The sequence below is a fragment of the Panthera leo genome, chromosome A3, assembly GCF_018350215.1.
Source record: "Panthera leo isolate Ple1 chromosome A3, P.leo_Ple1_pat1.1, whole genome shotgun sequence".
Lineage (NCBI taxonomy): Eukaryota > Metazoa > Chordata > Mammalia > Carnivora > Felidae > Panthera > Panthera leo.
The window spans coordinates 39,082,097-39,109,450 of record NC_056681.1 but is presented as its reverse complement, the minus strand read 5'-3'; the positions used below and the strand labels follow the sequence as shown (position 1 = coordinate 39,109,450).

Here is a 27,354-nt window from a genome sequence, read left to right as displayed (position 1 = left end):
TACATTAACACTGGATAAAATATTTATTGTGATTTTTTCTCCTGTGACATAAGATTATTTATTTTTCCCAGCTCTCCAAATGACACAGTTGCTGAACCTCTTTCAGCTGGTTGGGCCTGAAAATAATGAAAGATTAAAGATATTAGAAATAGATAAATACAGAGCTCTAAATTAAATCCCTTGATGCCATCATGTATTTTTTTAAATCCCCCACCCTATGTAAATAAAAAATTGAAACTAAATAGAAACATGAACCCACTAAGAAAAGTGATTTATCTTAATAACATTACCTGTGAATCATGGTATTTCCATCCTATCATGTAATAGATTTGATACGTGGCAGGTACTGAACCATCCTCATTTCCGTACATTTCTATAAAGACAAATAATATTAAAATCTGAAAAAATGGAAGTAGGAAAAGAAAACCTGCTCAATGAAAGGTCGTGTCCTTCAAAGAGAAATGGATACTGGGATACTGGGAAGATGCTGAAAATGCTTCATGTGAAAAACCCTCAACACTGAGAAGCTGACAGTTATGAACACAGTAAGGGCTGTTTGGAAAAAGGATATGGAACTACAGGATCTGTGTTCTGAAAGGAAGGACGAGAAATCTGATGAGGCCTTTACAGGAAAGGAAAAAGCACTGGCAACTCGAAGGGGCAAACATGGCAGGGCATGGGTTCCCCAGTGAGGCACGGGGGGAAAGGATGCTCAGCTCCCTTACCTCCATACACCGCTGCAGCCGCCAGCATCGTGTCTCGGTGCAGCAGGGCTTTTCTATTCCAAGCACAGTTACTCTCACCCATACCTAAAAATACACTACAGACAGTTTTAGATAATACCGCCAAAAGCATGAGCCACTCACAACACACATTTAACCTCTTCTCACCCAACACCATACCCATCCCCATTCTCTAAAACAGACTATAGCTAGGCTTCTTAGTGACTCTAAGGCCAAACAAAGTACTTGAAGATTATGGATAGTAAAACCAGTGAAGAAGTCAACTTTCAGGAGGAAGGCCCCATAAGCATGCTTTACTTGCCAGCAGTGGTCTAAAGCGGGCCAGCTGGGCAAGAGTAAGGCAACTGGCCCTCCAGGTGAGTCACCAGGAATTGGCAAGTACGTATTCAAAGATGCCACATTTTATGCCCCTTTTATAGCTGCTCTTCAGAGGAGGACAGGGCACTGACTGCTACAATGGCTCACTCCTTCTAAGCCACAGATGTCTGCCTGACCATGAAACTTGGGAGAGGGCTTTGAGACTCATTAGATAGTACTAGAACTACAAGGTGTAGGAAAAACTTATGTGCATTCTTTTCAGGGCACTTTTCTTAATGTTTCAAAATTTAGATTTCTTTCCTTCAAGTTGATAGCTAAAAGCTAGGATTACTACTCTTGTACTGTTCATTAACAATTAATGCTGTATATTTGATTTTTTATGCACGTGTTTAAACAAAATAAATTTGAAAGGCCACATTTTAAACTAGTCCACAAAATCAACACAAATTTCAAAAGTAAAAATCCTTCATGTTTATTTTCTATATACTATGCAATCACAAATCAGTTCTTACTTTTGTTTTTTCTACTTTCACAAAAATAAAACAATAAAATTCCCAATATCAGTTATTTTTAAAGGTTAAAAATAATAATAATCTTCCAAGTTTTCAATGGCCTTATTAAAAACAATCAACATATTAGCTGTAATAAATGAACCTTTTTCTTCTCTCCAATCCCAAAAGGTTCCTACTATTTCTTAAAGTAATGAATCTCTGATACTAAAAGCAATGTCCAGTGCCCTGTCAGTACAACAGCCCCAATTCATGAAGAAGAACATACAAACTAACAGATTAATCATCATGAAGCAAAAAGTGGATGTTACTCCGTCACAAAGCAGCTAGAAGATCTTAGACCAATTGCTTTGGGTCTTCAAGGTGGCCATAGTAGATGATCTCTAAAGGCTTCTAGGGCTAACATCATAGACCCATTACATAATCTAATTTAAAAACATTCTCACATTGTATCAGCCAGATCAAGTGACCAGAGGTAAACTGGGAGATGGACTGGGAGGGTCTATTGCTGCTGATGGCTGTGCTGCTTTCACTTCTGTTCACCTTCCCAGTGCTGTGACTTACACATTATATGTAGGCAATGCCAGTGGAAATCAGGTTTATTTAATGTAAATACTTAATATACTACGACGGAGGGGCCAAGGAAGGAGAAAAATACTTAATATGCTAGAAATTCTAAAATGCCTTCTAAATAATTGGTATTACAGACACTAACATTATTATGCACAATGTTCTGATATGGAAATTCAAGAGTACTACTGCATAACATAGCAACTCTGCTTCCAGGGCAGCGCCCCCTGCCTCACGAGACAAGTAAACCACCATACCCACCTTCCTTTCTCCTAGAGGAAGCAGTTCAGTGATGCGGGGCAGAAAGTCTAGACTGTAAGATCATCATCCCAGTTCTGAGCCTTAAGGGATCTCGGGCAAAGTTACTTAACTCTAATTAAACTCAGTTTTATCATCTTCAAAATGGAATGCTAGCACTTCAATGTGTCATGGTAGACCACCTGGGAAACACTTTTAGGGACTTTTGACCAGCTCTGTGCTTTGGGACAACAGAAAAATCCAGGAAGCAGGTGTTTAAGACTCTCACAGTGTTTTTAAGGTTAAGTTCAACTGCTTGCATAAAAATCGAATTTTATGCTTTAGGAGTATTGTCTTAAAAAACACAACAACAAAAACTGAACTTACCTTAAAACTACTGTGAAAGCCTCCAAAACTTTTCATGCATTCATCAGCTGATACACAACTTGTTTTGTAAAATTAGGTCAACATTCTGGACTTTTTTCTGTGAATTAATAATAACAGCAGCTTAAATGAGAAATACTACAACCATCAAAAAAATGCAACAATATAAAATATCGAAAACGAATTTGAAGGTAACACCATCTTCCAGTAGGCAAAGCGGCACACCTGGAAGTAGTCACCCAAGCTCCCCACCTCCTCCCTTCATTCTTGGACCACTCTCCTTCCCATCTCAGCTGCCTCTGACCTTTTAAAGGCAGAGTGGTTGAGATTTTGGGATCTGAGGCTGCTACAATGGACTTAAACCCTGGCTCTAGCATTTACAATGTATCACCTGGGGCAAGTTATTTAATTTCTCATGTGTAACAAGAGAGATGAACCATGCTAGCTCTAGTCTTACCTTCCTCATAGAGTATGCCTTATAAACAAGGCTGGAGGGTGAGCTTTTTAAATTTTTTAATGTTTATTTATTTTTGAGAGAGAGAAAGACAAAGAAAGAGAGAGAGAGAGAGAGAGAGAGAGAGAGAGTGTGAGTGGGTGAGGGGCAGAGAGAGAGGGAGACAGAGACTCCGAAGCAGTCCCCAGGCTCTGAGCTGTCAGCACAGAGCCCGACATGGGGCTCGAACTCGTGAACTGTGAGATCATAACCTGAGCCGAAGTTGGACGTTTAACCGACTGAGCCACCCAGGCATCCCTGGAAGATGAGCTTTTTAACACACTGATCTGATGGTCTCTCCTCTGCATGAAATTCTCCCCACACACTACCAGGCTCACCTGATAAAATCTAGAAGCCTCTGGTGGACTATTCTTCATCATTTCCCATCATCTCTCCATTCTACATATTCAAGCAAAACAGAATTACTGTGGAGTTTCTTAATTAGGAAAGTGAAGGAAGTGTGTTTTCCTCTTGCATTTCCATTTTACACAGACCATTTCCGTGGCCTGGAAGGCGATGCCCCAAATGCCCAAACCTGCACCCACCCATCCACTCTCCTGGCAAACTCATTTTAGCTTAGGTCCTGTCTCTTCTACAAAAGTACCCCTGACTCCCTAAGCAGATTTAGGGATTCCATTTTTCCATACTTTAAAACACAATGGTCTCATTTTATAGTTAAATGCCTAGGTCTGTCTCTCTATCTGTGTCTCTACCAGAGCACAGGCTCCCCGAGATAAGGAACTATGTATTTTCATCACTGACTCAATAGCTGGCACATGGTAGATGTTCAGTAAATGGTAAGTGAATGAACATAATATCAACCAGTTAATGTTCATATCTACTTTGTTAAATATCACTTTTATAAGTTATCTTTGGATAATACTTCTTAATCCTCCTAAGGATAAGAGAATCAAAGATTAAAATATACGATTTATGTACAAGACTGTACAGCAAAAATTAAAGCAGCACTGGCAAAAGCCTCTTAAGGTAAATATTAGGCAAGAGGTCCTCAAAATATATGACCTATTTAAAACTCTGGGGGGAAGCAGTGACTACCAACTGGGTAGCAGCATCGGGCAACCTTCTGAGAGGGCTGGAAATGTTCTAGTCCTTGTCTGGATAGTGAATAAAAATATGAGTAACTATACAGTCGAGATGAGAGCATTTTACTATGTTAGATTTAATGGAAAAAAAATGCACACAGATCAAGTAGGCAGTATTGGACTTTGGATTCCAGATCCCGTGTGACCGCAGACAAGACACTTAACTTCACAATGTCTCCATTTGCCAATCTGTAAAATTAGGATATCAGAAAACTTCACAGAACCGCACCCAGCACAGAGTAACTTCTGTATTTTTAAATCAGTGGGCAGTAACCTTTTCCAACTGATACATCTAATTTCTAGTCTCTCTTGCTTCTCTCTTAAAATGAATCGTGAGCACAGTATTTATTATATAGCAGAATAAAAGTAAATGCTGCATTTGAGAAATATTTTTATCGTTAGAGTCTGAATGATACATCATCAGCCCACCACCAACACTCAAGCCTTTGAGATGAAGGAGCCCCATGATTACATCATGGGGAGCCAAGTGCTTGGGGCAGTGCTTGGGAGGGGATGTGTGATTTATACTGGTCCCCTGTCATCTTAGGCATGCATGCTATAGGCTACCAATCCCTGTATTAAGTTATAATGAATGAAGAGTGACTCTAATAGTAAGTTTTCAGCTACATATCTTTCCCCTTGTAAAGCCATCAGAAGTCCCATTCCCAGAGGAGGCTGGATGATGGGTAAAATGAACTGTGTTACAAATGGGTAGACAAAAACAGTAGTAGAGTCAGGTAAGAGAGTGCCAGAGCAAGAGTCTGGCATCTAATTCTGCCACTAACAGACAAGTGTCCCCTTGGGACTAATATTCCTCACTTATAATCTAGGGATACACTAGTTAGCAGAGGACTACTGAGAGAACTGCAACAACATGTCAGAACAACTATAAATCTGTAAACAACTGCAAGCTACTTATCCTTACAATTCTCTTGCTTAAATCATCTTCTCATTTTTCAGGATCGGATTAAAGTGCCCGTAGGTAAGCAGAGTTCTGGTTTCAAAGATTAAAAGTTTTTAATTGCTTCAGCTTCTCTCATTCATCAAAACTGCCTATGCCGATTGTGTAATAAAAAGCCAAAGCTCACGATTTCTTAGGCAAGTTGAAGCTTTCCTTGGAGAAAAGCAGTTCTCCAGAAGCACCCTCAGTGGCAGATATGTATGTCTGCCTACCTTATCTATTTCGGGATGCAGAGATAGGGTTTGTATCCTTGTTGCTCCTCAAAGCCTCCTCCAGGCCATTACCCCTCTAACTTGTTAAAAACTGTTGCCCTGCTGAGACCTGCACTATTTAGCCATCCCTCTTTCCCACTCTTGCTTGCTGTCAGACTCCCAGTCCTTCTCCTCAATAATCTGAGGGTTTGGCACCTGGTTCAGCTCCTGTCTGTACCCCAAATCCTGCCATGACCCTGGGTGACCTCATTGCTAATAATCACCAGTACCATGGTCTTTAAGATATTTTAGTCCACTCCCCCACTAATGGTTCTCCATTACTCTGCCTCTGCCATCACATCTGTAACATGTCTAGACATGTCCCTCTTCTGTAGTCACTGTACATTAGGTTCCTGAAGGATCAGCATCTGGCTGTGTTCTCTTCTCACTTCATGGCCTCATCCCAGGCAAGTGCTTCAAATACCACCAATTCACAAATGACTCATATTTTAACCAGGCAATTGCCTCCTCTAAACCACATATCCACACACCAACCACCTACTTGACATCTCCTCTTAGATATTTCACAAGCACTTCAAACCCAAAATAGTCACGTGTGAACTTAAGAGGTGTTCCTGCCCATACTTGGTCTTCTACTGTTTCCTCTATCAAGGAAGGGGCACCATCTCTCTGGTTATGTGAGCCAGAAACTCAGCAGTTGTGTTTGAAATAGCTCTCTCCACTCACCCACATGTAATCCATCAGCAAGGACTGTCAAATTTACCTCCTAATTATCTCTAGAATCCATTTACTTCTCTCAATCTCCACTGCTACCACCTTAGTCCAAATCACCATCATTTCTATTTTTTTTAATATTTATTTTGAGGGGGGGAGAGAGAGAGAGCACATGTGAGCAGGGGGAGGGGCAGAGAGGAGAGAGACAATCCCAAGCAGACTCCATGCTGTCATCTCACAAACCGTGAGATCATAAACTGAGCCAAAATCAAGAGTCAGACGCATAACTCACTGGGCCACCCAGGCACATCCACCATCATTTCTTAATAATCTTTATAGCAATGAGTCTCTCTCAACCAGTTTATCTGCCAGTCCATTTTCTTTCAAAATGCAAATCTGGCATCATGACTTCCCTTTACCTCCCCTCCATTAAAATGCCTCAAGGGGTGCCTGGGTGGCTTAGTCGGTTAGGCATCCGACTCTTGATCTCGGCTCAGGCCATGATCTCAGGGTTCGTGAGTTCAAGCCCCACGTCAGATTCTGTGCTGACAGCACAGAGTCTGCTTGGGATTCTGTCTCTCCTTGTTTCTGCCCCTCCCCTGCTGTGCTGTCTCTCTCAAAATAAATAAATAAACAAAAAAAATTTTTTTTAAATGCCTCAAGGGGCATTTTAAGATAAAGACAAATAAATCATCTCAACAGGGACTGTAAAGCCCCCGTTTACTCACCAATTTCATTATTTAATTCTCTTTTCATTCCCTGTACTCTAGCCAAATACCCTTTCAGTACTTGCCATGCTCTTTCTTGCCCCAGAGTCTTTGTACATGTTGTTCTCCCAGCCTGTGACCTACTGCCGTGCCCCTCTTCACCTAGTTAACTCATTTTCATTTTCTAGAGCACAACACCACTTCCTCAGACAAGACTTCATTGACTCTCTCAGACAAGGACTTACCCTTTTGACAAATCCCACTCGTACACTAACCCAACTACCCGCTTTCTTGTGCCTGGATCCAGGCTGCCAACTGTTGCTGGAGAAAATCACCGATATGCTCTACCAGCCTCAGGTGTATGCTTCAAGAAAGTCCCACCATCATTTTATAGGCAGTCATAGCACTCTGCACCCCAATTTGTGGCTCTTACCAGAATTCTAATTTAACATTTATCTTCATGGCAGTTGTGTGATGTCTGCCTCACCCATTTTATTTTATAAGCTCCATGAAGATAGTCTGCTTTCTCCTCACCAATCTATCCCTAGTGGTTAGCCCCTGTGCCCGTCAAGAATCTCTTCTCGAAATATGACTCTCAAATGGAATCTAAACATTCTTTAAAGTGCCTTACCTTGTAAATCTTCCATCAATTCAAACATCCCAGGATAGTTAACTTGAATTTCATCAGTATCCTATTTAAAAAGAAAAAGGAATATTCATTTGACATATATCACTAAACCCAGATTTAAAAACAGGTCATAGAAATTACCCAGAACAATGTTTCATGGTAAACAGAAACTTTTTTTTACAATATTCTTCACAGATGTCATCTGGTTTATGCTTGTGTTTTTTTTGTTTTTTTTTTTTTTTAATTTTTTTTTTCAACGTTTTTTATTATTTTTGGGACAGAGAGAGACAGAGCATGAACGAGGGAGGGGCAGAGAGAGAGGGAGACACAGAATCGGAAACAGGCTCCAGGCTCCGAGCCATCAGCGCAGAGCCTGACGCGGGGCTCGAACTCACGGACCACGAGATCTTGACCTGGCTGAAGTCGGACGCTTAACCGACTGCGCCACCCAGGCGCCCCTATGCTTGTTTTATGAAAAGGTCAAATTACAGAATAATCCGTCACTATTCTAAGAGAAATTTTCCTAACACTCCATCAACTGGTTCCAGGTCTCTCCCTGGGAACAACACAGAAAAAGTGTTTTGTATCTGCAAACCATCGCCCTCTTCAAGTTTCTGAAAACTCCTCCAGGACATTGTAATTTTTTAGGGGGAGGGGTTAGTCCTCTGGACAAAACTTATAGATTTATAGATCTTTACACATCCTTACTGCATTGCTCTATACGTAGTCAATATCAATCTCCTAAAATGTGGCACCAGAATCAAGCCAAATAGGGTCATCTCTCAAGATGTCTTCAATCTACCTCTAGCAATGCAGTCATACTGCAATGGCTCACTTGAATGTCAGGCACACCACTGACACAAAGTTTATTTCTCAAATGGACTTCTGGGACATTATGTCCCATTCTCTCTGAAGCTTGATACACAAGTTTACTACTGACTGGTACAGTGGCAGAGAGTACTGATGTTCCCCAAATGTCCGGTGCTCCTTGATACTTCCCAGACCCTGAAAGACATTTTTTTCTGGTCAAAGAAGAGAGCAAGGTAATAGAGAACTAATGATCCTTTTCCAAGCCATCCCTTTTGCTGTGGTAACCTCAGAAGATGCAAGAGCCAGATGGCACAACCATGGGATAGAGATGGGCTGCCCAATCAGCACAGGGCTGTAATGTGATAAAAATCTGTGTAAGCATGAAGGTATAGGAGTTTGTCTATATTGGGAATTAGCCCCCAAATACAGGACTCATGCTTTTTTTTTTTTTTTTTTTTTCAAGTTTAGTATCATAACGCAGCATATATCTCAAACTTCAACTTATTTGCACTAATCACTTTGGAGTGTCATTTTTTGTGTTTTGTCATTCTATTTAATGTGTTAATTATTCCTGCCAATTTTGGACTTTAACATTACACAGAATTAAGTACACAGCCCAAAAGAACACTTATCAAAAACATCCACTCTAATTCCTAGAGAAATGCAAAACAAAAGAACATTTTTTTTAACCTCAGAAATAGAAAACAAAGTACAAGCAAGAGTTCACACATACTGTTGATGGGGCATATAAATTGATGTTACTTTTAGAGAATCATTTGACCCTATCTGTCAAAATTTCAATGTACAGATCTCTGACCCAGCAATTCCATTGCCAGAAATTAACCTGGAGATATGCCAAGATTATGTGAAAGGATATTCACTGCAGCATTGTTTGAAATAGCAACAAAACAAAACAAAAAACTAACTGGAAACAATCTAAATGTCTATAAATAGAGAACTGGCTATATAAATTGTATCTATTTAATGAAATACTATACAGTTGGTTAAAAAAAAAAAGCGGTAGATACGGTGGATACGTGTAGGGGGAGATCTCGTAAGATACACTATTGACTAAAAAACCTCAAAGAGTGCTTATAAGAAAAAAAGCAACAGAGTGTATAATTTATTTTTTTTTAATGTTTATTTATTCTTGAGAAAGAAAGGGTGAGTAGGGGAGAGGCAGAGAGAGAGAGGGAGACACAGAATCTGAAGCACACTCCAGGCTCTGAGCTGTTAGCACAGAGCCTGACGCAGGGCTTGAACTCAAAAACCGTGAGATCATGACCTGAGCTAAAGCCGGACACTTAACCAAATGAGCCACCCAGGTGCCCCAACAGAGTGTACATATGGTTGTATATGTAGGTTTAAATGACATAATTGTATTGTGGCCTATGATGAAAAATTGTTCTGAAAGTGTATACAAGACAACAAAGATCATCTTTGGGGTGAGTGACCAAGTATCTGGAGTTAGGAAAAGGAGACTTCTTTCCACTTTAGACCTGCTGTGTTTATCTCATTCTCTTTATACATTTTTTTTACTTCCTTTTTCTTGCTAACATATGCATGATCATGTTGTATGTGCACTTTTTAATAACACCATCTCTGGGTAGTCAATTTCTTCTCTATATTTTTCTACATTGAGAAACTATTTTATGAGATCATAAGATTAAAAAAAAAATTCCTTCCAGCCTGATACCTAGCCATTAAGCAATATCCTTTGAAAACAATCTTTCAATGAAACTAAAAGCATTATCTCCATCTCAATCAAAAGAATACAATAGCTTTGTCAAAGTCCTTATTCAAATTAAGATGGACCATATCTGTAGTTTTCTCCTAATATATTATTATATTAAACTGGCAACTCTAAAAGGAAATGAGCCTCATTCAGAATGTCAACTAACTCTGAAAATAATTCACTAAGAAAGTCATATAAAGGTAAACAGGCAATACTGATTTAACTTGAAAATAAAAATCCATCACAGTGTAAAAATAATATACCTAATGTTGTATGCAATATAAAACTGTGTAGCTGATTATATATAAAAGCTTTGGGGGATGGGATTTTTAGAAAATGAATTATGATATAATGTTAATACCGCACATTAGAGACAGTGTATGTTTCTCAAGGAACAAATTTGGATAGATTATTAAATCAGCAACTCTCTTAATTTTATAAACCATAAAGAAGATTCCACACCAGTATTTTTGTATTATCTTAGTGTTTGAGTTATTCAGCTCATTTTTCAGAGAAGAATATAGAGGGTATTTCCGTAATAGATTTCCCAATTAACAGAAGTGTAGGATTTTAAATGCTTTAATGTTAGGTTAAACATTTCTGGTAGAAATCTTTCTAAAATACACAATCCACTTTACAACCATACAAAACCACAAGGCAGCACACTTTTGGGGGCCCACAAAGTCAGAATTATTCTTAAAATAATACTAAGATGCTATTTGGCTTTTTCACCTCTCAGCCTCTCACGAGTACAACAGATTCTTCGTAAGTTACATGATATGTGACATTCTAATAGACAGTCTCATGACTGCAGAAGCAGACATGAGAATCTAGTGCTCTTTTATCATGCCATACATTAAAGAAATTTGTAAAAATGAAAAGCAATGATATTCTTCTAATTTATTTTCTTTGGGAAAATAGTTTCTTTCTCCCCCAACAAAACACAAGTTATTTATGATAACATATAATAGGCAGACTATTGTTAGTTTTAAACATATTATTAAATACCAAAATTCAGTTTCCATTTCTAATATGGTTAATATTGATAGATATAACCCACATAACAAAAACTCTCTAAGGTCCTCAATAATTTTAAGTGTGTAGCGAGGTCCTAGGACCAAAATTTTGAAAACCGTTACTCTCAGGAGAGAGCTAAGATTTGGGAGATTAAGGGCAAATGACAGACTATCACTTTATCTGTACAGTTTAATGTTTAAAATGTATGTATTACTACTTACATAATTAAAAAATATACAGTGATCCCTCTATGTACAATTGCCAGTGTTTGCTTTAATTACAAAGCAGAACCCTCACATGAGGCAGAGCTATCCCATTTCCAGCTGCCAACATCTCAGAATGCAGTATCTTCTGACTCAGGCCATTAACAGTTTACATAAGACACAGCTGTACAGCTGTGAAATCCTGAAAGTTGCTGTCATTTCCTAATGTACTGTCTCTTCCCTTCCCTTGAAGCACCTTTCCAACTTCAGAGACCCTACTGGTCTAATGCCCCATGCTTTCTACCAAAGCAAGGAAGGACAGGGCAATCTATTTTTGGTTGGTTGATTTTATGAAAAATATTCACATTAAATCTCCTTAAACAGTTATTTCAATCTTAAATCTATCATCAATGAGAAATCTTTGTCAAGAAATTCCTATGTCCTCCAGGAAAGAGATGTGTCTAGACCTGAGCAGTTAGGAAAATCGTAACAAGTCTACTCAACCGATATCTGGAGGCAGCAATGACATCCTTTAGAATGACTCTGCTAATGAAAGGAGCTGGAAGGGGGCAACCACTGTCTTTCCACATGACTCCTAGTTGGAAGCCTAGGATGGCAAAGTGCAAGGAGTATGGGTGGGGGAGAGAGGAAGGCAGGAGCAAATATTTACTTAGCATCTACTATGGTCAAGGCACTTCACACCCTTTATCTTAATACTAACATCCAACCTCAGGTGAGAAACATTTGAATTTTTAAAAAAATAATGAATGTTCAGAGACGTGAAGTAACCCCCCACCCCCTGATTCCCCTACCTAGTAACGGGGCAAAGTAAGGAACCAAATTATAACTGTCAGACACCAATGCCCTGTAGCATCACTGTACTGTGCTGACTCTGTATTTCTTCTAACAGCCTACAGGTCCTCTTTCCAGATCTCTCCAGCCCTAATGGAGTACAGCCCCCTTTCCTACATTCTCTACCCTGGATCATGAATAAAGATACCTTCATTTCTGCCTTGTGTGGCACTATTTCAGTTGAGGGCTAGTGGGAGATGCAACACTACAAGTGCTCCTGTACCTCCCCTTTTCCCAATCACCTAAAATGTTCCCTCATATTACACGTTACTCTAGATCTGAAGATTCTAATGCACTGGAATAACAGGTCTTAGAAAATAACCTCCTTGTTAACTAAGGTTTGGGTTTTTTTGAGCTATTTTATTTATTCAGGTAACAAGTACTAAAAATTTTATGTTTGTACCTGTGTCAGTCAAGATATGTTTATATAAACTAAATTTAAAAAGAGAAAAAATGCCAAAACCTTTCCATAATACCATCAATACCTATAATTTTCTATCTTTAAGATGAGAAGTTCTTTCTGAACTGTGTGATTAATGGGATAATGAGAATTAATCAACTCTCTTGATAGTTACCACAGTCAGTGTATTAAAGCCAGCTCTCCCAAGCAGATGTCCTAGGTCACTGACAGCAGTGAAAGGAGAAACATGTGGAGAAAATCCTCCTTCCCTTTCTGTTTCTGCTAACTGTAACGAACACCGAAGTTCATAGAGTGTGTCGCCTCCAAACATTGCACCAATAAACACTCCATCTGGTTTTAAAACATAATGAATCTGTAATAAACACAAGACAACAAAACTACTCAAAATTTCATATAAAAAATTATTAAAAGGATAAAAATACGTTAAAAGAATAAATACATGGTGTCTGAATCAATATTTTTACGATTACCATTCTTATTTAATCAGAAAAGTTAATAAATAATATCTAAGGCATCCAGGTCAGAGAAGCACTGTAGAATAATATTACTGTAAAGATAGACAATAATTTATTGGTAGCATTAATACCTATTGATATTAATAATTAGTTGGTAGCATTAATACCTACAAAATATGTTCTGTTTTCAACTTTTCTAATAGACATATATTACTTTTGTAACTATTTTAAGTTTATTTACTTATTTTCAGAGAGAGAGCACGTGAGTGAGCACACATGTGGGAGAGGAGCAGAAAGAGAAGGGGAGAATCCTAAGCAGGCTCAGTGCTGTCAGTACAGAGCCTGACTCAGGGTCGGTTCCACAAACTGTGAGATCATGACTTGAGACGAAATCAAGAGTTGGGTACTTAACCGACTGAACCACTCAGGCACCCCACAGTTACTTTTATAATCATAAAAATACTGAAAGAAAAAAAGTTTAAAGTGCAATAGATTGTGAAAATCACAAACCTCTATCTGTGCCCTTTAAATGTCACTTTGTAACAACTCCCATCAAAAGACAAAGTCTACTTCCCCTCTCCCTGAATCTGGGACAGCCTCGTGACTTGCTGTGGCCAAAAGAATGCAGTGCAACTGACAGTGTGCCAGTGTCACACCAAGGTCTGAGATGGCCTTACAGGATTCCCTGTGCTGCCACCATGTCATAAACAAGCCTGAATGAGCTAGCCTGGTAAGGGATAAGAGATAGGAGGAGCAGATCTCAGTCAGGCATTCCAGCTATGGCCATTCTTGACCAGCCAGCTTCAGGACAATCTAGCAGCTGATCACAGACACATGCGTAAGCCTGGCCAGACCCAGAAGTATTTCCTAACTAAGGCCAACCCAAATTCCAAGCCCACCAGATCATGAACTAAGTAAACTGTTGTTTTAAACCACTAAGTTGGAATAGCCTATTATGCAAAAAAGCTAATTTAAACAGAAAGTTTTATGATTCACAACATTAACCTAGTCAAATATTAGTTTCCTGTAATGAGAAGTAACTAACTCATTTTCCAGCTTTGAAACAAAAACAACTTTTAATTGACAACTTAAGCAAAACAGTGGTTGGAATGGATTCCAGAACCACAAATGTTTACTCACTGACTCTTAGAATTACCATCCATAAATAGATTTGACTCTATTCTCAACAATGAGGAACATTACAGGAAAGGGTTGATTCTGAAGTAAACCCCAAAATCACAGTAGGCTCTGCTAATCAAAGTACCCATCTTAAATTTATATTTAATGTATCATGAAACAATTACAAAACAGTATACAAGTAAACCAACTGTAAAATCTTTGCTTTCTTACCCTCTGCCCCTTTGGTGTTGCTTCCTTCTCTTGTCGCCTAGCAAGTATCAAAGATTCCCTCCTCAGCTCCCTGCAGCTTCTCTCTACTTCAGAGGGCTTATCAATTCCCATGGATTTCACATGGATGACTTCCCAATCACTATCTTTAGACTGGACATCTTCCCAGAAATGTGCTAAACTCATTTTCATCTGCCTGTGCCATGGACATTTGTCTCTTGGCACTCACCCTCCCAACACAACCAACAAATACATAACACTTATTCTCAAACCCACTCCCCTCTCCAACTGCCTATTTCTGTCAATTACTATTTTCCATTCTCTTTATCTGATCATTACCAATCCTTCCCCTACTTTTACTAATCATTTTCCCAGGCATCCAGATTCAAAACTTTAAGGTTGGATCTTCAGATACAACCAGCCAAATAGTTGACTCCTCCTTTACAGGAGTCCCAAATAGTCTCTATTCCTGTTAATTCCTGCTACTGCCACCTAGCTTTAGTTTCTCTCATGCCTGGATGACAGAAGAAGCCTCTTTAATTGAACCAACTTCTGGCATCAGTTTTCCAACTAGCAAAATGAAAACATCTTACAGAGTTATTTATTTAACAAATATAAAACAAGGCACAGTGATTGGCAAACAGTATGTGCTTACGATATGGAAGTTATCCTGCCCATCAACCTTTTAATTATGTTATTTTCCTCTTCAAAATTCTCCAGTGGCTCTGAACTGCATAAGGAATGAACTCTAAATTCCTTAATCTGTTACCCAAGTCTTCCTAAATTTGGTCCCAACATACCTCATTTCCCAATACTAAACTAATCTCCAAAAAGGCTCCCTCTCTGTCCTTTCATCCTCGTGAGGCTGTTCTACCTCCCCCCATCCTGTGATTCTGCCTTCCCACCCCAAATCTGACCTATGCTCCAAGGCCCTGCTCAAGTAATTCCCTCTTCCTGAAACTTTCCTCGGCTACTCCATGGCCCAGTGATTTCCCTCCTCTGAACACAATGCTCTTTACTCACCAGTTCACTGATAAATGCCAAGCAACAAATGTACCTCACACTCTCTAAGTGTAAGGTGTAGGGAAGATATAAATAAAAACAAATAGGTTCCTACCCACAGAAAAAACTTACAGACAATTAAGAAAAGGAACCCACACAGAAAATGTCTTATATCAATGTGATGTCAATACTATTCAAAGTTATTTTGGACAATATATAAGCTTTTGTAAATATTTAAAACACTTCATAATTAGATTCATTGAATTCCTAGGCAAGGGGGAGTCACCCACTGTACTTCTTCATCATTTCATTTCATTTCATTCTATTCTGAGAGACAGCATGAGCAGGGGAGAGGGGAGAGAGAGAGAGACAGAAAGACAGAAAGAGAGACAGAGAGAATCCCAAGCAGGCTCTGCGCTGTCAGCCCAGAGCCCGATATGGGGCTTGATTTCATGAACCGCAAGATCACAACCTAAGCAGAAATCAAGAGTCAGACGCTTAACCGACTGAGACACCCAGGTGCTCACCCAATGTACTTCTCAATATGCCAAAGGGCATCAGGTGTATTTGGCCCATAGAAGATAATAAATACTTGATTTACTTTCATTTCCAATCATCAGAAGTATAAAATGGAAAACATCTGGAAGTTTCTAGTAAAAACAGAAATATTTAGAAGTTTCTAATAATAACACAGCCTATTGGAGTCAACATTAAGTTTCTTACCTGTTCAAGTGCTCTAGGAAGGTCATTCACCCAGTGTAAACTAGAATATGAAAACATATTTGCTTTAGCTTAATTCATATAATTAGTGTAATTATCACTCATATAAAGAAAAGCCACAAAAAAAGGTGTTAATTTTGAAGTCTGAAACTGCATATCAAAATTCACTGATTATTTTCATGTAAGTTTTAAAGCAAAGAATATTCCCAGGGGAAAACCTTCCTTCTGTCACACTAGAAAATGTGACAGTACTATAATACTATAAAGTATTTAAAACTTAATTTAGGAAATCTCTTCCATTTTCTTTTGCCTCTATTCACCGTCTCCTAGTGTGTGGTGATATGTGATGGCAAGAATCAGTCTCTGTAGAGTATGGTCACACTATCTTGACTAAGGTGGCATCCTCTTATGCTGACTTCCAGGATAGCACTGAATGCCCATTTCAAACCATACTGTGTTAAGCTCACATTTATCTTTCATAATGTTGTCTAACAATTATTAGATACTTTAAAAATTAAGAAGGTCATACCATATCATAAGGTCTATCATACTTATGGGGAAACTGAAAGCAATGGAATTAGGCACTTGCAAACAGCAAGCAGAGGAGCTAAAACTCACATTCAGACTCCCTGCCCAGGGCTGTTTTCCTTAGACCAACATTCTCTGTAATATTTTTCATTTCATGATAGAACGCAAATAGTTTTCTAAATTTGTTTAGCATATCTTAAGAAGCAGGGAAGAGATTATAAACTCACTGAAGAAAACAGCAAGAGTGCAACTCTCCCAATTTGTCTGGGGCTGAGAGATTCCTGGGACATAAGCCTTTTCAGTGTTAACACTGGCAAAGTCTTGGGTGACTGGTCACCCTAAAAACAGCTATCAAAAGGGCTGTGCTGACATGAAGAGCATGTTGAATCTTTGAAAGAAAATATGACTATAAAACAAGACAGGGGAAGTAAGAATATTTTATTTTGGGGGCACCCGGCTGGCTCAGTTGGTGGAGCATCTGTGAGTTCAAGCCCCCCAGGAGGTACAGAGATTACTGGAAAAAAAAAAAAAAAAAAAAAGCCTAAAAAAAAGGAATATTTAATTTCTCTATTAGACTCTGAGTTCTTTGAGGGCAGGATCTCTGTCTGGGTTCATTTTTGTATTCCCCAAAAGAATCTAGCTCAGAGCCTAGTATATTATAATCTATTCAATAAGTATTTATATATTTATGTAATAAATGTGGAGGGCCACAGTAGGAAGCACAAATGGAAAAAAATAACCTTCGGGACTATATTTCTGTGTGGAAGAAAAACTGATGTTGAAGGAAATACTAGCTTTTCCCTATTTGCCAGAATGAGTTTGTAAGGGCTCTAACGTTTGAATATTGGAGCCAGTATATTCTTTACAACTCCTGCCTCCATTAATGTTGATACTAAGTAACGTGTATTAGGAAGGAAAATCCTTCTATCATAGATTAGCTTTAGCAAGCTGAAAAAAGTTGGGGAGAAAAAAGTTAAGATACTATATCATATTATCTCCACTAGGGAGTATATAATTTATAATTCTTTACCAAAGAAATCTTATTGTTTATAAACCAAGAAAACTGGTTTGTGACTTTAAAAAAGGTTATTAAGAATTTACTCCGGGGTGCCTGGATGGCTCAGTAGGTTGGGCAGCCAACTTTTGATTTCCACTCAGGTCATGACCTCACTGTGGGATTGAGCCCTGTGTTGGCTTCACGCTAATAGCACAGAGCCTACTTGGGATTCTCTCTCCCTTTCTCTCCGTCTCTTCCCCACCTCAAAATAAATAAACATTATAAAAAAAAAAAACTTGCTCTATTAGCTATTTTACTTATCTCATAACAATTAAAATTTTATAGTACGAATTACCTATTTAAAATATACATTTTGAAGAAGTACAAACAGATTACCAACCTTAAGCTGCTAACTACCAGGTCAAATGTATTTTCTCTGAAGGGAAGGAACTCTTCATCAGCTAAAACACTGACAGTAGGGATTTCCATTTCTAAGGTATTTTTCTAGTGATTAAAAAATAAACACATTCATATAGAACGTCAATTACTAACACAATCATTATTTAAGTCAACGTTATATTTATTTGGCAGTTTCTATCCCTTTTAAAACCAGAGTCACAGAGAAGCTCAAGAAGTGTTTCTTAAATGACACAAACTGGCTAGTTGGAAAAACATAAACAGGATCCTATCTCACACTAAAACAAATCTCAGAAGGCTGAAAGTTTCAGTGGCATAACTTAAGCCATAAAAGTAATAGACGAAAATAGGGGTGAACATTTTCATACTCTAGGTGGAAACATTTTAAGCAAGCATAACTCAAAAGCCAGAAACTATAAAGGAAAAGACTAATCTACATGATGATAAACGAATCAAAAACTTCTAAAAACCCATAAACAATGTAAACAACACACTTTGGGAAATATTTACAACACAGATGATGAAATTAATATCCCCCAAAAACAAACTCTTACAAACTCCCCACAATAAGAACATGCTAAGGCAACAATGCAGGTACAGGCACATCACAAAATTACTTACAAATTCACAAATTAAGAAATACCAATAGCCAAAAGACATCAACAGCTGGTTGGCTGCATTCATAATCAAAGTGCAAATAAAAATATCAGTAAGATTCTACTTTCTGCCTATTAAACTGACAAAGACAGAATCCATTGGCTCAGTGCTGCCAAACAGGAGAAAAAAGTGCTTTCATACAATATTATATCTTTCTAATGGCAGTCTGGAGATGTATATAAAAATTTTAAAGATGAACATTGATGAGTTCATAAATTCCACTACTACGAATTTATTCCCAGAGAGAAAAATAAATCAAATGTACAAAGTTTCTTTGTATAAGGATGTTCTTCCCAGTGTTGGTTATTAAGAAACTAGAAATGTAACTGTCCTTCAATAGAAATTTAGCCAAATAAACCATGGAATATTCTTATATTAGAATACTATCTGGTCATTTTAAAAGGTGGAATTTGTATGTATGTATATCATTCATTGATATAAAAAAATGATATCCTGTGAAAAGCACGGCATGTTATCATTATATCATTTGTATAAAATTGTAGAGATAGCTATACATCTGCAAAGGTGGAGACCCAAATGTCAACAGTGGTTGTCCCTGAATGGTGGGGACCAGGAGTGATATTTTCTTCTCCTTTATATTTCCTCCATTGTCTAATTTTTTTATGTGTTATATTTATAATCAGAAAAAAACCAATAAAGCTATTTTCATTTTGAAGGAAATAAAAATAAAGAACTAAAAATAAAACCAAGAGATCAGAAATCAATAGTGTTAGAAAGCTACCTACCAACGCATTTTCTGCAATGTCTACTTGGAAGAACTTTCCAACAGTTTCCTGCAATGGAATAAAATTAATTAGATAATACAAAACAAAAGCCTACTAACAAAACAAAATAACTACTGAAATTGCTCAAGGAGAAAGTGATAATTCGTAGGTAAATTTTTAGCTTTGTAAGGGTATTTTCCTGCAGTAAAACCAGTATAGTACACAACTAGCTTTAATAACACATAGTAAGTTACACAGATTTAAATTTAAACAACCATGCCTATATTTAACACAGTTAACTATACTTAATAAAATATATAATCCAGGTGTGAGTAATCAACATCCTGAGTTTACTCCAGAGGATTAAGACTTATGTGTGCTGAGAACTGGTCCCTGCTCCTGGGCCACAGAAGTCCTGGATAGTTTTCCTCCCTCTTTTAGCTGTTCATTCAAAGAGTTTACACAGAGTAAAGAAAAGACTAAATAAACACAGATACTTGGGGGCGGGGGGGGGGGGTGTATAGGGGTTCGCTGGTTTCGTTTTCCCTGTTTCATGTCTCCCCTCTTCTTTCCAAAAGGAAAAAGCACTGCACCACTTCTTTCCTAAGATTAACACTTTCCACTATGCTCTTTTCTACAGGATCTTGCTCCCTCCATCACCATCTCTATCAAATCTTTCATCTATCTCTTCTGTGTCTCTTTCCCTCACCTCGAAACAGTCATGAGCCTCCCAATCTGGAAAGATCTCCTCACCTCTAACTACCTTCTGGTTGTTCTGTCTGCAATCTGCAACTCTAATTCTCACCAATGTCTTTCTCCTTAATTCTTGATAATCTATTCCTACTCTCCCTGCTCATGCTATTTATAAAGATTACTAACAACCTAATCAACTACAACGGTGTGTCTCCTCTCAAGTCCTATTTCACTTGACCTGTCTGAAGTCCAGCTCTGTTGTAGTCCTCCCCTCCTCTGTTAAAGAAGCCAATCCTTTCCACTTCATGAACACCCCCTTCTTAAAGAACTTCCTGCCCACAACTTGAAAGGATACCCTATCATTACCTGGCCACTGCTGACTACCTAAGTGCAACTGCCAAGTGGCAGAGCTAAATTTGAAATCCCTATCTGCCCAAGTTCAAGGCAATGCTCTTAACCTCAACACCCCAATTCCAAGTACACATTTCCAACTACCTGTCAGACATTAACACTAATATAGTCCACTGTTACCTCAAACTCAGCAAATCTAAAACAGGAATAGCCTGTGCTCCTTGCCCCACCACATCCCCTGACTTTTTCCAGTCAGTGAGGGAATAACTTCAAAGTTACTTTGCATTTATTCATGTAATGTTCATTTAATAAATCTTCATTGTGTATTCTAGGTACTGGGAATTTAGCAGTGACCAAAAACAAGCAAGTCTATGAGTTTACATTCCCTAAGAGAAGACAGACACCAAATAAACAAACACATCAGGTGCTAAAAAGTGCTGTGGAAACAAATAAGGCAAATACCCAGCGGAGAATGGGGACCTTATTTTATAGAATAGTCAGGGAGGGAATTTTTGATGAGGGGTCATTTAAGCAAAGACCTGAAAGAGGCGAGGAAGTAAGCCGCACAGATATCTTAGGGAAGAACGCAAGAACAACTATAATGCAAAGCCCTGGCCAGTTTGAGAGTCAGTGAGAAGGTCAGGATTGCTGAAAAGTAAGGAATGAGGGGAAGGAAATGAGGTCAGGGACATGTTAGGGAGCCAGATCACTGAGGGCCTTATGGATTAAGACTGGCTTATTACTGAGTTAGATAAGAAGCCAAAAGTTCTGAGCAGAAGACTGGCAATGAACTGACCTGTGCTTTAAAAGGATTACTTTGCTGTGAGAATGGACTACTGGGGGCAAAGGTAGAAGCAGGGAGGTCATTAAGGGGCTACTGCAGTGTAGACCAATATAATAGTGAAAGTGGTAAGAAGTAGTAGTTAGGGCTATATTTTGAAATCCAAATAAAATTTGCTGATGGATTCAATGTGGGAGGGGAGGACACAAGAAGAATCAATGAATAAGTTTTCTGGCCTGAGCACTGTTTGTGTTTGTGGAGCCTCTCACAACCCCCTCCCACCACCCCTGCCCAAGTGTATGCTTTTTCGAAGTAGATTTTACACAGAAAGCCCACTTTAATTGGTGTCCAACACAGTATCATATATACAGGGGTTAAAACAATAAATGTCTTTATGTTCTGAATTAGAAAATGCAAAATAAAATGGTATAAGCCTTAATAATGGCTACTTATAAATACACAAAGATTTCTAATCAAATGATAAAATATTTTTCCCAGCTAAAAAATTAGTTCAATCACATTTTCCAAATGAATGTCAATCTGATTTTAATTTGAAGTATCAAAAACATCTGCACAGAATGGGAATGAAGAGCAACATATCTTACATAGACTTAAACTATAGGTAGGAATCACTGTATAAAATGGATTAAAAAAAAAAAAAGAAAAGCCACTTTAAGAAAAAATACTTAAGAGGAGACACAAAACAACTACTGATTTGCCATTAAAAAAAAAAAAACTTGGCAATTTTGATATAACAAAATCTAAATATGATACAAGCTGAATTAAGGAAGACTTTAAGATTAGCCAATTTTATTTCTTAAAGTAAATTAAGTCATTGAATAGATATACCTTATTCAAATGCTGTGCTATGTAACCTCTTCCACAACCAACATCCAAAGCAAGGGAAAATTTTCTAAAAAGTAGACACAGAAGTTATGATTTGTCTGTAATAACAGTCCATAAAACAGTTATTAAGAAGTAATTTTTCTTAAATAAAAACATATTAATGAATACAACTTTCAAAAAGTTATATTATCTGCCTTTTCTGCCTCACCTCACAAGCTATTTCTACCAGAGAACATATTGAAAGAGCAAGTCTGTCTGGTACAGACATTCACAGGACCCCACAGTTAACCAGCTTTCCATGAGGCTGCTCCAAGATATGAATTCAAAGAACAAATTTGGTAGGAGTATTTTAATTTGATAATATATCCAAATAAAGAATGAAGAGAAGCTAATGTAAATTAACATGAAAATATCTGCATACTTATTTAGAACTTACTAATTATCTTTTTCTCAAATTTGTTGAGGCAACAGGTGACTTAAAATCATCATGTAAAATATCATGAACTATTAATATGTTAAGCTAAACACAAAACAAAACACCAACTAAATAGTAGCTAACTTTTACTGAAATCTTACCAGATTCAAAGCAATGTGCTATGTGCTCAAAGTAACTCAACCCAAGGTCACTCAACTAATAAGCAGCAGTCAGAACTTGAATTCAGTTAGTTTGAATCCTGAACCCAAACTACTACCCCTATGCTATGTTGTCTTCTCTAAATAAATGTCATACTAAACCACACCAGTTAACACATCTAAGTGTAGGCCATCCACACAGGTTTAAGAAAAATTTGTGACAAGAAAACTTAAAATTGCATCCATTAATAACATATTTTCTATTGGAACCAAAAGAGTCCTTTTCCAATTTCTGTCAAAAACCTATGTCAAAAATATAGAACACCAGTACACAATTGGAGAACTGGCGTGAGAAAGAGCTGTTTATTTACAAAATGCTCACTATCTTGACTGTGAACACAGGCAGTGTGACATGCTGAAGTGCACAGCTTTGGGATGAGAAAGATGTGACTTAGAATTCTGGGCCAGCAATTTACTGGTTCTGTGACCATAGACAAGTGACTTAATCTTACTGAATCTGTTTCCCCATCCATAAAATGGAAAAGTTACTACCTCACTCGAGAGAATTTTATGAAATGGGGCATGGAAAGTATCTAGCACAGTACAAACGCTCAACAAATGTTGGATATGAGTTGCTATTATTATCATAAGTTGTAACAGTATTAAGTGGACCTCAGATACCACAAATAAGACATTTAATAATCTGCGGGGCTAGTTTTTAAAAATCAACAAAAGATCAGGGTGGACAATATAAACTATACTTTGTAACAATAGAACATTACTTCAAGGACATTTACACTGGTACTTTTTTTTAGACTGGTATTTTTTAATGATTTAATTCTAAAGAGTTAATGTTAGTTTAAGACATGCCATAATCACAAGTCTCTCTGTAAACGATGTTTTGCTCAGTACTAAGGCATACTAAGACATACAAAGACTGTACAATCCATACTGACTTAGAAAATTCAATGTTTCATTTTTAATAAATGGCCTAAAATCCAAGCAAATGTAGAGAACTATTTGTTTCATTTCCTAATAAAACAGATGAAATGGGGGTAACTATTTGTAACAATGAAGCACTTTTTCTTACCTTATGAAGTTAATTCATACCAAGATTCTAAGTAGCAAGAATATCTCTAAAAAATTACTGTTTTTGATTTTATAAAATTCCTTTTATAGACAAATGTAATAAATTCATCCCATGTTGGTGTAATTTAACCAACAATTTAACCGCAATGTTTTCATTAGTGGCTTTTGGCCAGATGAAATTGGATCAGTCATTCAGGCTCAGAGAGAAGCTAGGAGTTGTGCTTTTTTTTTTTTGCAAGAATGAAATAAAAAGAAAACTTGTTCTCCTATATATTATATATATATATATATATATATATATATACACACACACATATATAAAGGAGAGACTTAGAGTGTAACATTGAAAATCCTGGTAATAAATTCCTCTAGATTCTGCCATTCCGTACATTAAGCTCTCAGCATTCAATCTCTTGAATTTCCAGTCAAAAAATTGTATTTTATTATGATAATCATCACTTACCTAGCTATGTCATATACGCGGTCTGCAATCCGACTTCCAACCTGAAGGATTACAAGCGGCAACAATGTGTATAAATCGAGTATGCATAACAGAGAAGCAACACTCTTTTTCCAGCATTCAACAATCCATAGGTTACTTATGTTTCAACATGCTGATAAGTACTTCTCCCTATCCCATTTTCAATCTGACCACAAATTATAAATAGGAACATAATTATTAAATTACCCTAGGAAACAGATTGAGGCAAATTACTTCAGAAGTCAATTTAATGAAATCAAGACTAGATATTCATGTATATGTATATATGTATTTGGCTGTAAGATCACAAGGATAAGAAGTAACAGGAGCATAACAGGTACATTATTGTCCACAGAAACCAGCATGAGACATATGAAAGTGAAAAAATATTGTTAGCTGGGGTTTATTACAGATCAATGTATAAGCAATCATGTAAAAACTTTATTACTTGAAAACTACTAAGAAATTCTGTGGAACTACTACACAGGTAAATTTTCTAAGCAACATGTGCAAATTAGAAAGTCAACCAAACCTGAAGAGACTGCACTTCCTGCTATTCTCCCCAATCCCACCCCAATCTAAAAGAGGTCATAAGGTCGGTGCCTCCTTATGCTACGCTAGCTTCATCTGGCAGGAATAAAGATGTGGGAGCCTAATATTCCTCACATTCCACTAATCCTTCATAAACACCCCAGAGTTTTTATTAGGACTTGGGAGTTCAGAATATATGTGTATTTGCTTTTGGGGGGAGAAGGGGAAGGAAAGAGGTACGGCAGAAGTCTTCTAGCAGGGTACACTTGGTGTATCATTCCCACTATGAATACTTTTTGTTTATGTTAAAAAGAACTCTCATACGCTTTATCTCATTTATTCTAGTCCTGTACATTGACAAGGCTTCGGTCAAGTTGTAATCTACATGCTTTGCTTGGAGAAGAGTGGTTAGAAATATACATCTTCTAAGTACATATCATTATGAACCCTAAAAAGAAACAGAGTCAATCACCTGGTCAGGCCAGGCTTGCACAGAGTTCTGTCCAAAGGAGCTCAAAAACTGTTTCCTGCTTTTCCTTGAAAGAGTTCATTATACTTAACTTCAATTTTGCTTCATCCCCAAAGAAACACTTTCTTAGGATGAACTTAGTGCTGCATATACAGAGAGCAGAAACCCATAGTTTCTAGTCCACGTGGACATAGGAAGAGGTCTTTTAAACCAGCACAAATCAGAGACCTTAATTTATCTTAATTAATTTTCCTAAACATAAAACGGATCCCATCGCTTCACTGCTTAAAACCACTCAACAGGCTTGCACTCCTCTAGAGCAGTTGACCAACAGAAAAGCAATGAAAGCCATATATTTAATTTTTAATTTTCTAGTGGCCACTTAAAAAAAATTAAATTTTTTTAATGTTTATTTATTTTTTTAAATTTTAATGTTTATTTATTTTTGAGACAGAGAGAGACAGAGCATGAACAGGGGACGGGCAGAGAGAGAGGGAGACACAGAAGCTGAAACAGGCTCCAGGCTCTGAGCGGTCAGCACAGAGCCCGACGCGGGGATCGAACTCACGGACCGTGAGATCATGACCCGAGCCGAAGTCGGACGCCCAACCGACCGAGTCACCCAGGCGCCCCAATGTTTATTTATTTTTGAGAGAGACAGAGTGCTGGCAGGGGGGTGGGGGTGCGGGGGAGCAGACAGACAGGGATACACAGAATCCAAAGCAGGCTCCAGGCTCTGAGCTGTCAGCACAGAGCCTGACGTGGGGCTTGAACCCATGAACCATGAGATCATGACCTGAGCCGAAGTCAGACGCCCGACAGACTGAGCAACCCGGGCACCCCTCTAATGGCCACATTCAAATAGTAAAAAGAAACAGCAGAAATTATTTTTAACATATTTTACTTAACCCAATATATCAAAACTATAATTTCAACACGTAATCAAGATAAAAAAAAATTAATGAAATATTTTGCATCCTTTTTTCAGTCACTGAAATCCAGTGTATTTTACACTTAACAGCACATCTCAGTTGGACTAGCCACATTTCAAGTGCTCAATAGCCACATGGGGCCTGAGATCACCATACTGAATGGGCAGCTCAGTTAGACAAGTAAATCCGAAGTCCTCATCTCTTACCGCCCTAATAACCCGAGTCCTCTCGGCCTGACCTCCTCTTCCACTCTCCTCTTCACGGAAGCTTCACTGGAGGCCTCAACAAGGTCCTTCCCGCCTCACGGACACTTGTCCTTCCCTTTGATTACAAGGCTACTCTCTCCAGATCTCAGCTTGCCTCATCATGTCCTCTGCCTGAGCGGCCTTCTCTGACCATCGGAGTCCTCACCCCACTTCACTTTAGTACCTCACCTTACTTTGGCTGAAATTACATTTCTTGTTCACCTACTCGCATAAGAATGAAACCCCCTGAGGGTAGCGGTCTTACTCTGCCCAGGACATACATGTACACAATTCAAGCGATATTTGCTGAGTGAGTGAGTGAGTGAATGAACAGCTTACAAATATCCCGGTCCACCCCTTCAGGGATTACAGTAGAGGCTCAGGCAGAACGGCTGCTCAAGGTCACACGTGATGTGGGGTCGGCTGGGGCTTGGCCGGAGCCCCCGGACTCGGAGCCAGAGCTCGGCGTCGCCCTTCTCCTGCTGCCGCGCGGACTCACCTCCTCCTTCAGATAGTCAAACTTCATCGGTTCGGGCTGCCGGGCGGCCCAGTTCTTCTGTTTTCTCTTCAAATCCCGGTCGAAGATATTTAGGGCTCTGGGCGAGGTGCTGCCCGGGGGAGAGACGCCGGAAGCAACCTTTCTAAGGCCGAGGTTCTTTGCTGGGACCCCAAACACCAGAGGTCTCCGCCGCCACAGACAGAGCACGCCTAACCGCAACATCTCCCCTGGTAAGCAGGCGCGTTTACGTTGCGCCTGCGCCACCGCGGATCCGGCGCCTACGCTACGGGTCGCCGCAGAGGTAAAGGGAACGTAGTTTGGACCAGTTCTCTTGCCGTCCCGGAGGAGCGTCCCGCGGAGGACTCTGGGTCTGCGTCGCATGTGAGACGCGACGAGGAG

At 38.5% G+C, this 27,354-nt stretch overlaps 2 protein-coding genes across 5 annotated transcripts in view; one reads left to right on the top strand and one right to left on the bottom strand.

Moving 5' to 3' along the window:
- NDUFAF5 (NADH:ubiquinone oxidoreductase complex assembly factor 5) lies at nucleotides 1-27,309 on the bottom strand. 4 transcript variants are annotated; one of them, XM_042931639.1, is made up of 11 exons: nucleotides 26,956-27,309; nucleotides 24,262-24,302; nucleotides 22,140-22,203; nucleotides 19,487-19,534; nucleotides 18,067-18,170; nucleotides 16,145-16,184; nucleotides 12,772-12,969; nucleotides 7,583-7,643; nucleotides 726-809; nucleotides 291-373; nucleotides 1-116 (listed from the first exon to the last, which is right to left on the bottom strand). In XM_042931639.1, exons 1-11 carry the CDS (start codon nucleotides 27,175-27,177, stop codon nucleotides 24-26), a joined length of 1,038 nt encoding a protein of 345 aa, XP_042787573.1. In that variant the 5' UTR covers nucleotides 27,178-27,309; the 3' UTR covers nucleotides 1-23. The 4 variants fall into 4 exon arrangements, 1 of the variants encoding a protein (XP_042787573.1); XR_006200561.1 differs by lacking the exons at nucleotides 1-116; nucleotides 291-373 and adding exons at nucleotides 2,765-2,861; nucleotides 3,593-3,653 and having other exon boundaries at nucleotides 728-809; XR_006200562.1 differs by lacking the exons at nucleotides 1-116; nucleotides 291-373 and adding exons at nucleotides 2,765-2,861; nucleotides 3,593-3,653 and having other exon boundaries at nucleotides 747-820.
- ESF1 (ESF1 nucleolar pre-rRNA processing protein homolog) overlaps nucleotides 27,296-27,354 on the top strand; it is a 62,802-nt gene continuing 62,743 nt past the window's right edge. The window contains exon 1 of the mRNA XM_042931638.1: nucleotides 27,296-27,354. The gene's annotated coding sequence lies outside the window, so the exon portion shown is untranslated.

Coding starts and splice junctions, on each gene's coding strand:
- NDUFAF5 (XM_042931639.1), bottom strand. CDS start 27,177: ATGTTGCGGTTAGGCGTGCTCTGTCTGTGGCGGCGGAGACCTCTGGTG. Junction 18,171..19,486: donor ACATTGCAGAAAATGCGTTG/GTAGGTAGCTTT, acceptor TTTAATCACTAG/AAAAATACCTTAGAAATGGA. Junction 16,185..18,066: donor CTGGTAGTTAGCAGCTTAAG/GTTGGTAATCTG, acceptor TTCATATTCTAG/TTTACACTGGGTGAATGACC.